Source organism: Capricornis sumatraensis, chromosome 8 (genome assembly GCF_032405125.1).
Source record: "Capricornis sumatraensis isolate serow.1 chromosome 8, serow.2, whole genome shotgun sequence".
NCBI lineage: Eukaryota > Metazoa > Chordata > Mammalia > Artiodactyla > Bovidae > Capricornis > Capricornis sumatraensis.
This window is the reverse complement of record NC_091076.1, coordinates 24,203,376-24,215,059: the sequence shown is the minus strand read 5'-3', so window position 1 is coordinate 24,215,059 and position 11,684 is coordinate 24,203,376. Positions and strand designations below refer to the sequence as shown.

The 11,684-nt window shown below is 46.7% G+C and overlaps 1 protein-coding gene across 1 annotated transcript; it reads left to right on the top strand.

The window, feature by feature from the left end:
* The first annotated feature begins 1,368 nt into the window (after positions 1–1,368).
* On the top strand, positions 1,369–6,130 carry LOC138084289 (serum amyloid A protein). Its single transcript, XM_068978482.1, has 4 exons — positions 1,369–1,423; positions 1,830–1,921; positions 5,309–5,447; positions 5,838–6,130. Exons 2-4 carry the CDS (start codon positions 1,834–1,836, stop codon positions 6,001–6,003), a joined length of 393 nt encoding a protein of 130 aa, XP_068834583.1. The 5' UTR covers positions 1,369–1,423; positions 1,830–1,833; the 3' UTR covers positions 6,004–6,130.
* Positions 6,131–11,684: the final 5,554 nt, after the last annotated feature.

Below are 11,684 nucleotides of genomic sequence, written 5' to 3'. Positions count from 1 at the left end.
ATACTCTTAAAAATTATTGAAGACCTCAGAGAACTTTTATTTATGGAGACTCTATCAGGATTTATCACACTAGAATGAAAAAATGTTAAAGAATATTGAAACACCATAATATATCATTCATGATATTATTAAGTTTTATGATGACTGAGTTAATTTATGAAAAACTATTTGCAGAGTGTTTAATAAATGGTTGAATAAATAAAGATAATAATAAATTCATTATGTTAACATAAATAATATATTTTAAAGAAAATAATCTCTTTCCAAAACAAAAAAATAATAATAACAAATATAGTAAGTTTACATTCAAAATTAAAAAAAAAATCTGACGTAATCAAAGATAGCTGGGTTCTCACATCTGACCCTGTGCTCGATCTGTCATAATACATTATTTGGGTTGAAGTATGAACCCAAGTAAGGTGAAAAAAATTCAGCCTTACACAGAAACATAGATGGAAAAGGGCAGAGCATTTTAACAGAGTTTTAAGATAATTCAGACTATTCTTTGATATGATACCAAAACTTGACAAATGGTAGTTTCTTAAAGGTCAGTTGAATGCAAAAATCTAAAACTGTATCAATAAACCTTTCACACCCAGTACGTTCATGAAAAATGAGAATGAAAAAGGAAAAGAATATTACTGTTGAATATTATTGTGAAAATAGTTCTGATATCATAGACTCCTCCTGAAAGGGTCATAAGAGATCCTCAGGTTTGCAGAGAATACACTGTGACAACGGCTGTTACAGATTATTGACTTAACCTTTACCAAGTCGAAAAGGTTCTCTTATTTTATTATACTTAAAAAAAAAATCATTAGTAAGTGTTGACCGTTGATGGCTAAGAGACTGAGAAGGGCTTTCTGTGCCCTGGAACTGACAACTCAGCACTGGCTCAGGGAGCAGTGGAAGGAGCTCAGGGCACCCATGAGGTTCCCTGGGGCTGGTCTGTCGGTTTTGAAGCTCAAGGGCTTTGGACATGAACCCAAAGGATTTAATTTCTAGCAGGGACCATCCTGGAAATGACCAGGAAAGCAAGGTCCAGGCTGGAGGCATCACCCCTAACTACACACCTTCCAGCAGCCTGAAGGCCGCCATCTTGGAGCGCCACAGCCCACAGCCCCACCTCAGTCCCTCCACTGAGGACAGCCGTCTTCCTGATAGTGGCCACCAGGCAGATCAGGCCTCCCTCATCTCCTCAGGCTTGCACAACCAGCTAAATGACCTGTGGATGAGGACAGCCATTGCTGTCCGGTAAGTCACCCTTTGCAGATATGTAGGAGAAATGACCTGCAGGGACTCTCCCCGGGCACCAGACCAGCTGTTCTCCTCACCCCTGACCCTCCCAGCGATGGCTCAGTATAAATATAGCCACCTCTCCGCAGCAGGCAGGGGCCAGCAGCTCTCCTCCACTGGGGATCAGGTGAGAAACCACTTCAAGGAGCCATTTCTTTGAAAACATTTGCTTTAAAACATAATTTTTTCTGATTTCTCTTTCTCCTATATGTGGTTAGTGCTGACAGAGTGGTGCATGGGAAATGCTCTTTGATTAACGACAGGCCGCTTTAGTAAGACACAGCTTGGACCCAACTGTCCTCTTCTTCCATCAAAACCATCTGGGTGATCGCTTAGACAGTCTTGGGTTCAGGGCTGGTGGGTTCAGAATTGAGGGCTTGAGGCTGCGAGTAAGGTCCAACTGCAGTGTGTCCTAGCAGGATCACTGAGAGTCTAGTGGAGATGAACAGCCAGGCTCTCCTCAACATTAAACCCCAGGCGGAGAGGGGTGCAGGGCTCGTCCGTGTCTCCCTGACCCTCTCCTTTCCTTTCAGCACAATGAAGCTCTTCACAGGCCTCATTCTCTGCTCCTTGGTGCTGGGAGTCCACAGCCAGTGGCTGTCCTTCCTTGGTGAGGCGTATGAAGGTAAGGCCGATGGAGGGGCGATGGCATCCTTGGGCCTCTAGGCTTCACCCTAAACACCGCTGGGGGTTGGAGCTGCCATCCTAGGAGGTGTTCCCCTATGTGGTAGAATATGACAGGTGTTGGGGGAGCTTTTTCCAGACAGTTTGAAAAGCATAGGATTTATGTCCATCAGGTAGTAGAGAAAGAACAAGCATCATTCCCAGCTGAAATAGCAGTTTGAATGGAAGACAGAAAACAAGTCTGAAATGGAACGAACGTTCCATCAGGCCAATTGCATGAAGTAGGGGGAAAGCGGTCCATCTGTTCTTCTCTCCCGTCTTTCCAGCCCTGCTCCTCCCTCCCTCCCTTCCTCTCTTCCTACCTTCCATTTCCTGGTTGGATAATTCAGCAACCTTCAGAGCACCTTGTTGGTCCTTCCTGTACTCAGTGATGCTCTCCCTGCTTTAGTCTGTTTCCTATCTTTTTCTAGCCTTTTTGGTTTGGTTCGGTTCAGTTCAGTCACTTAGTCGTGTCCGACTCTTTGCGACCCCATGAATCACAGCACGCCAGGCCTCCCTGTCCATCACCATCTCCCGGAGTTCACCCAGACTCACGTCCATCGAGTCAGTGATGCCATCCAGCCATCTCATCCTCGGTCGTCCCCTTTTCATCCTGCCCCCAATCCCTCCCAGCATCAAAGTCTTTTCCAATGAGTCAACTCTTAGCATGAGGTGGCCAAAGTACTGGAGTTTCAGCTTTAGTATCATTCCTTCCAAAGAAATCCCAGGGCTGATCTCCTTCAGAAGGGACTGGTTAGATCTCCTTGCAGTCCAAGGGACTCTCAAGAGTCTTCTCCAACACCACAGTTCAAAAGCATCAATTCTTCAGTGCTCAGCCTTCTTCACAGTCCAACTCTCTCATTCATACATGACCACAGGAAAAACCATACCCTTGACTAGATGGACATTAGTCAGCAAAGTAATGTCTCTGCTTTTGAATATACTATCTGGGTTGGTCATAACTTCTCTTCAAAGGAGTAGGTGTCTTTTAATTTCATGGCTGCAATCACCATCTGCAGTGATTTTGGAGCCCAAAAATATAAAGTCTGACACTGTTTCCACTGTTTCTCCATCTATTTCCCATGGAGTGATGGGACCGGATGCCATGATCTTCGTTTTTCTGAATGTTGAGCTTTAAGCCAACTTTTTCACTCTCCTCTTTTACTTTCATCAAGAGGCTTTTTAGTTCCTCTTCACTTTCTGCCATAAGGGTGGTGTCATCTGCATATCTGAGGTTCTTGATATTTCTCCCGGCAATCTTGATTCCACCTTGTGTTTCTTCCAGTCCAGCGTTTCTCATGATGTACTCTGCATAGAAGTTAAATAAGCAGAGTGACAATATACAGCCTTGACGTACTTTTCCTATTTGGAATCAGTCTGTTGTTCCATGTCCAGTTCTAACTGTTGCTTCCTGACCTGTATACAGATTTCTCAAGAGGCAGGTTAGGTGGTCTGATATTCCCATCTCTTTCAGAATTTTCCACAGTTTATTGTGATCCACACAGTCAAAGGCTTTGGCATAGTCAATAAAGCAGAAATAGATGTTTTTCTGGAACTCTCTTGCTTTTTCCATGATCCAGCATATGTTGGCAATTTGATCTCTGGTTCCTCTGCCTTTTCTAAAAGCAGCTTGAACTTCAGGAAGTTCATGGTTCACGTATTGCTGAAGCCTGGCTTGGAGAATTTTGAGCATTACTTTACTAGCATGTGAGATGAGTGCAATTGTGCGGTAGTTTGAGCATACTTTGGCATTGGCTTTCTTTGGGATTGGAATGAAAACTGACCTTTTCCAGTCCTGTGGCCACTGCTGAGTTTTCCAAATTTGTTGGCATATTGAGTGCAGCACTTTCACAGCATCATCTTTCAGGATTTGAAACAGCTCAACTGGAATTCCATCACCTCCTCTAGCTTTGTTCTTAGTGATGCTTTCCAAGGCCCACTTGACTTCACATTCCAAGATGTCTGGCTCTAGATGAGTGATCACACCATCGTGATTATCCGGGTTGTGAAGATCCTTTTTGTACTAATGAAAAAAAAAGGTGTGTGTGTGTGTAAACCTAATAACAAATTTCAAGCCTCCGCAACGAACTCGGCTCTTACATGCAATTTAGAGGGACCCACTGTCTTGCTCTGCCCAGGGCTGGGGAGTTTTCCAGGATACTAGTAGCACTAGCTGGGGCAGTTCCATGAAGACAGGGGCAGTCTGGTCAAGCTGGGACAGTTGGTCACCTACCTACCTGCAGAAAACCTCTGTGAGGGGGCATGAAGGGGAGAAAACCGAGGCTTAGAGCAGCGAGTCCGTCACTCACGGACTGAGCGTCCGTCAGCAGGTAGCAGAACAGAGGTGGGAACCCAGCTGAGCTTGAGGCCAAGGCTCTCACCGAGTAGACTTCTCCCAGCACCACTTCCTCAAGCCGGGGACTGAGCAACCTTGGTTGCAGTTTGGAGTCACCTGGGTGGCCATGAAAACTATTGCTGCCTGAGCCCAGCCCAGAGATGGGGAGCTGATTGGCTTGGGTTGTGAGGGCTCAGGGGCCTTTCAGTGTCTCCCCAGATTATTGGAAAGTGCAGCCAGGGCTGAGGAAAAGACCCACTGCCTCAAGCAGCCCACATCATCAGTACCGTCGACTAGAGAGTTCGCCGGACTCCATTCACTCACCTAACAGGCAGGGGAATCAAGTCACAAGTGATCCTTTGTGAGGCAGGAATATATTTCTTAGGCGTCAGAGCAGAGCAGCTGTATGTCTGCCCCTTTCTCAGAACCTGTCCCGCATGTCACCTCCTCACTCACCCACTTCCCCCGGAGCTTATCATGTGCAGCTTCCTCTACAACAGCGGTTCTGGACCCAGGGCAACTGTGTCCTGGGGACGTTTGGTGATGTTTGGGGGCATTTTCAGTTGTCATACTGGGGAACAGTTTGAGAGGTCTAGGATGCTGCTAGACATGTTATAATATCCAGGATGGCCCTGAACAGCGACAATGTACCTGGTCTCAAATTTCAATAGAATGCTGCTGAGGAATCCTGTCCTATAATAACTCCCTCTGTCCTTAAACATATCGGGTAGAGCCCTCATTGAGATGCAACACAGAGACAGCATCACAGGGGTCAGACAAACAGCTCCCACAGCTGTAGCCCCTCCCCACCCCACCCCAGTGACTCTCATTCCAGTACCAGGAGCAGACAACTGGGCATAAGGAGTGCTCTTCTCACCCTACGGCATCTGTGGTGCTAAGACCACAGGCTGAAACCGAGTCAGTGGAAGATTTCGCATTCCTTGATTCTTCTGTAAGCTGTGTCACAGTTTTCTCTCCCCTGCTAATCCTTACTCCATGTGCTTTGCTTTCCAGGGGCTAAAGACATGTGGAGAGCCTACTCTGACATGAGAGAAGCCAACTACAAGGGTGCAGACAAATACTTCCACGCCCGCGGAAACTATGATGCTGCCCAGAGGGGACCGGGGGGCGCCTGGGCTGCTAAAGTGATCAGGTACCAGGGCCCCTGGGGATGCAGGGATGGGTGAGCAGAGCTTGGCTGCCTAGGACAACGTGGAGGGGCCAAGCCCTGGAGAACTTTCCAGTAGGGCCGTGGGCCCTCCTACTATTAAGCACCCTCCTGCTCTGTGCCCAGTGTGAGGTCTGAGTGGCTGAAGACCAGAGCAAGGCTGGTGAGACAGGCGACTCTCCACCCTCCCCCTATGGGTGCTGTTCGCCCAGCACAGGGCTGAGGTTGGCTGAGCCCAGGGAGCCTCAGGGTTATAGCCCCCCTTTCCTTGGCTCCTCTCAGAGTCATCGATCCCTTGGAAAGACGAGAGATGGGGATGGTGGGGCTGTGGCTCATAGTTCTGTATTAATCTCCCCCCACCCTCCTCCTTTCCAGTGATGCCAGAGAAAATATTCAGAGAATCACAGACCCTCTGTTTAAGGGTACGACCAGTGGCCAGGGTCGGGAGGACTCGAGGGCCGATCAGTTTGCCAATGAATGGGGCCGGAGTGGCAAAGACCCCAACCACTTCAGACCTTCTGGCCTGCCTGACAAGTACTGAGCTGCCCCTCTCTCTGCTCAGGGGATGGCGAAGTGAGTCCCCAAGTGAGGGACACTGACCTAGAGAGTTCTCTGTCCTCAGAAGGCAGCAGATCTAATAAATGCTTAAGAGATGGAATCCTGAGACTGTGTGTCATTCTTTGGTATAAGGACAGCCTGTTAGTTTCAGGACTGATGGAAGGACCCCGACGGGAAGGCTGAGTCTGTGCCTGTGTGTTTGGTTCTGGACACAATCTCAGCATCATTCAGGACAGACCCCTCTCCAGCCTCCCCTAATCAGACCCGCTCCCTCTCCAGGCCCCTCTGGTGACCCTGGGGCCCTTTCCAGGCCCTTCGCTGTCAGGCCTTCTCACTCCCTGCAGTCGTGTCTTGTCCCCCCACTGTCGCGTGGTCTAGTCCCCTAGCCTGTCCTCGGAGCTCTCTGTGTGGGGCGTGGACACGGCCCAGGAGGACTGGAGGGTGGAATCCTGCTCCAGAGACTGCCACCTTGATCCCTGTTCATCACTCAGCAGCTCTTCAAAATCCATCTATGAACCAGTTTCTTTCTGTGCCACCCAGAACTGCCTCCAACACTGTTTCCTGATGGTCTATATTTTTTGGTCTTATTTGAAGCCTAAATGTAGACATAGAGCCTCCTTGCTTGTGAATGTTTCCTCATAGCCTCTTATTTTAACTAGCTCACTTGCAGAAATATTAGTGGGCAGAGAGCAGGACAGAGAGTCTACTTGTGTATGTGAGTGTTAAGAAAGCAGTTAGTGGTTTATAAAGGGAAATTTTCATACGAGGTGTTATTAACTGGTATTGGATTAACTACTAAGAGATTAAGAAATATAGAAAGCTGAGGTTTTGATCTTTTTGGAAACCTGTAGCCTGTGGGAAGGCTGATAAAGATTGCTGGGTGTCCCAATCCAAAGCTGACAAGCAAGACGTCCCCCCTGTACCCATGACGCTTGGTATGGAACCGCTCAGGGGTGCAGTTGAACTGACTGGGCATGCAGCTGGGGTTTCCTGTGAACTCACCTGAAGGCAGCGCACATGGGGCAGGGGTAGAAGGCCTCTGAGCTCCCTGGAAGCATGGAAAGGCCAGTGCTACGGACTGAACGTGTCCCCCCTCCCCAATTTCTATGCTGAAGCCAACTCCTAATGGAGCTGTTCAGATGAAAGAAGTAAATAAGGTTAAATGAGGTCATAAGTGTGGAAGCCTGGGCTGGAAGGATTAGAGTCCTTATAATGTTACAGACATCAGAGAGCTAGCTTTCTCTTTCTCCTGTAAAGACACAATGAGATGGTGTCCATCCGCTGGCCAAGAAGAGAGCTCCCACCAGGGACCAAGTTGGTTTGCAATTTGGTCCTGGACTTTCCAGCCTGCAGACGTGTGAGGAATGAAGTTCTCTGGTTGAAGCCAGCTAGTCTGTAGTATTCATGTATTGTTAGGGAGATAGAATGTTGCTGAACACCTTGGGAATCCAGCTGTGAGGCCACAGCAATTGCCAGGAAACTTCAGCGGCTGGGAATAACATAAAAACTCCAGAGTGCCAGTGGGTGTCGTGTGCGTGAGAAGAGCACCCCGGGAGCTGGATGGAAGGAAGGACACGGGACCTGGAAGAGATGGCGGTACATCCTGCTTGTCCCTCCAGAGCCCTCTACTGACAGCTTAACATCAGGCCCAGATGGCACGAGAGAAATGCTGCCTCACACTGGAAACAACCCAAATGCCCATCAGGTGAAGAGTGGGTAAACAAACTGGGACATATCTGGACAACGGACTTCTATTCAGCAATAAAGGGGACGGAATAAACATGACTGTTTCTCAAATTATTATATTGAGAAGAAGACCTACACAAGAGTGTATACTTTATATGAAGTTCATGAACAGGTAAAAAAACCTGATATTTAATGATAAAGAACAGTAGTTGCCTCTGGAGGCAGAGGGAATGGCCTGGGAGGGGCTGAGAGGGAATTTCCGAAATGATGGAAACCTTCAAAATCTCTTGAGGATGTGGGTTACGTAGGTGTATTGATTTGCTAAACTCATTGACAGGTAAATTAAGATGTGTGAAATTCATTGTATGGAAGTTATACTTTTCTCTTAGTCCATTCAATCTGCTATAACAAAATATCACTAATGGAGTGCCTTATAATCAACAGAAATTTATTCCTCACAGTTCCTGAGGATGTGAAGTCCAAGATCAAGGTGCTAGAAGATTGTGTCTGGTGAGACTCTACTTCCTTGTTCATAGATGGTTGTCTTATTCCTGTCTTCTCACATGGCAGGAAGGCAAGGGGGCTCTCTAGGGTCTGTATTATGAGGGCACTAATTCCACTCATTAGGGCTCCACTCTCATGACCTAATTACCTCCCAAAGACTCCACCTTCAAATACCATCACATTCGGAGTTAGGGTTAAACCTGTGGGTTTTAGGGGGACAGAAACATTCAGTCTATAACAACTTAAACATAACAATTATTAAATAGAAAATGCATCCCCAATAAATAAGTATATCATATATTTTAATAATTAAAAATATGGATATATAACTAAATTAGTAAAATGTATATTTTGAAGCATTTAGGAATATAAATCTTATATGGCCTTGCCCTAAAGGGACATGTTGTCTATCTATAATCAGTGGAAAATTGCAATGAGGGAGGAGAGGGAGCATCCCGTCAAATCAGGTTAAAGGCACAGAGCAGGCAGAAGTCTTGTACTTGTGGCTTTAAGAGGGCAAGGAAAGGAAACTGCATGAAGAACTCTTTCATGAAGCATACATTTTGTAGTTGATTTTTCTGATGAAATTGGTAAACTAATAAACTTAAAGTTAAGTGGTCTAAATCTGTTAGAGATTTATCACAGGCTTGAACTAAAAATTCACTGACTTATTTATTTACTAAATCCTTTATTCAATAATTATTTAACAAATATTTGCTGTGCTTACTCTATGACAGGCCCTGGGTGAAGCTAGAATATTTCTTGTCAAAATTAGGGATGACTCCCTTTTTGGAGGGGTAGACTGAATTTTAGTTCTTTTAGTTGTTTTGAGATGGAAATTGTAGAACATTTAGGGAAAGAGTTATCAGAAACATTTAATTTGCCCTCTTGGTTGAATGCAGTGACCAAACATATTTACACTTTCCGTGTACTGCTTTCAACCTTCTGCTCAAAGTGGATTTCTTCAAGAGTGGAAGCAGTCCTGGACCCCAGGATTGGCAAAGCTCCCCTGGGGATGGGGTGAAGTCCCCTGAATAAGGTAATCCTTCAGACACTGCACTTTGTTTAACAGGCATTGTCTCACTTAATCATTATCAGGATGGTTGCTGTCTTAAGAAAATTGACCATACCGATAGGGCCAAAACACGTATATACACGTAGGTATACAAAACCACGTCTCTATGACCTCAAAGCAGACGCTATCCTCTGCCCTGTGATTATGTCGCCAAAAGGCCGTGTGAGCAAAAGTCATGGAAGGGGACAACACCCATGTAAGAAGACTGTGATGACCCAGACCATTCCGAAATACAGATTGCAGTTACCCCTGTAGGCAAAGGTGAGGTACAAAGGTGAGATGGAATAGTTGGTAGGAGAAGGTATATGTTCACAGCAACAGCAGCCATGTGACCAACTGGAAAGGATTGTCTATTGTGAGTATTTCTGTAATGTGAATGTTTATATATATATATCTCTCACAAATATTTTTCTTCTTCTCTTCTATTCTTTATCATCATACAGAATATGTACTAACAGCAGTTAACTGTATAGCTCAGTGTTTAAGTTATAGGATTTAGGGAGTATACTCTAGGGAGTATAACTCACTAGAAAAACAATAAGCTTAATATATTAGAAAAGCAAAAAGAGATTTTATCCTCTTTGTGGAAAAAGGTTGGTATGTTTCAGGTGTATATGGAATAAGTACATCATGCGTGGGAAGCTTGACTTTGCTATTGTCTTTATTCAGAATTAGCTATGGGTGGTTACTGGTGCTAAGCAGAGAAGGCAATGGCACCCCACTCCAGCACTCTTGCCTGGAAAATTCCATGGACAGAGGAGCCTGGTGGGCCGCTGTCCATGGGGTCGCTAAGAGTCGGACACGACTGAGCAACTTCATTTTCACTTTTCACTTTCATGCATTGGAGAAGGAAATGGCAAACCACTCCAGTGTTCCTGCCTGGAGAATCCCAGGGACAGGGGAGCCTCATGGGCTGCCGTCTATGGGGTCGCACAGAGTTGGACACAACTGAAGCGACTTAGCAGCAGCAGCAGCAGCAGCAACTGGTGCTAAGTTGACAGGGAGTGGCCTGTGATGGGTCTGAAGTTGATGTGTCAGTTTGGTTAGGCTGAACAATGTTTCCCACAACTCCTTTCTCTTAATGCTTCTACTTAAAGTGGGCATCAAGAGCCAATTGGCACAAGATGCAGTGGTTGGAAAGGAAGCCGCAGTCCTACTGTGTCTATGTGTGGAAGGTTGGTGCTGGGGGACCAGGACATTCATGCGTGTGTGGCTTCTCTCTTGGTTCATCTCTTTGGCACAAGGCAGCTGCTGGGCCTACAGCTGCTCCACCTTCCCCTGACACTCCTGCGGCTTCTCTGGCTCCTGGACCAGGTGTGTGGTTAGCTCCAGGAAGGGAGCCAAGCTCTGCAGACTTCAGCAAAACCGCAGGTGCTGAGAGAGACTGACACAAGTTCTGGTTGGTTCTCATGGGCTTTATCTCATGCTCCTGAGTCCCAGCTTGTCCTGTGGGCTTCAAGCTCTAGCATCAGACAAGCAGGCAACAGCCTTGCAGAGACAGTCTAACCAGAACCTACAACTGCGCCCGATCAAACATATGAACATATTTACACAGTGATATAGAGAATCTTCTGTAAGCGCTACTTCTCTGACTGAACCCTGGTTAATACAGGATCACTGCATGAAACTACTGACACCTCCCTGGTTTCCCGAGGAAGGCTTCCTCCACTTTTTTTCACCTCAGCTGTGTCATCCAAAGCTCTCAGAAGAGCCAACTTGAGGGCCAGCCGCCCTTGCCTCTGATGCTTAAAGGAGCCAACAAAAAAGCAAATGATGGGGTTGGCATTGCTGTTAACAGGACCACCCCTGTCTTAAGATAATGTAAGGACATGTTGAAATCCTCCTGAAACTGGTACAGCAGAAAATTTTGGATGCCCAAAATGCAGGCTGCCGAGGAGGAAGACCAGCACCGTGAGCAGGATGACCACGCAGAGCCTGGTCAGCTGCACCTGCTGGGACTCACAGAGGATCCTGACCAGCAGGGCCAGGTTGGAGCTAGCAAGAACCACCAATAAGAACATCAGTTACCCAGCAATGATGAAATAAAATACTGGACACCAATCACAGTCAAAATCCCTGAAAGGAAGCCATAATATTTCTCTTCCAGAAGATTCAGCAGCAGACACAGGGACCAGGGCTGGCACATTTGAGAGCTGATGTATGTCTTGGGCACCAGCAGTGGTACCAGATGGGGCCCAGGATGGACAGGCAGCACTTGGGGCTAATGGTGCTGAGCGAGGTCAGGCCCTCGAGGTAGGCAAAGGTCAGCACAGCGGTGAAGCAGTTGGTGATGGAGCTGGAGACAGAGTGGAAGGAAGTGAGGAGTGCCTCCAGGAAATGTGTAGTCTGGAAGGTGAGGGAGAGGAAACCAGCCCCGCCTGGTTGAGGAAGTAGAGGAG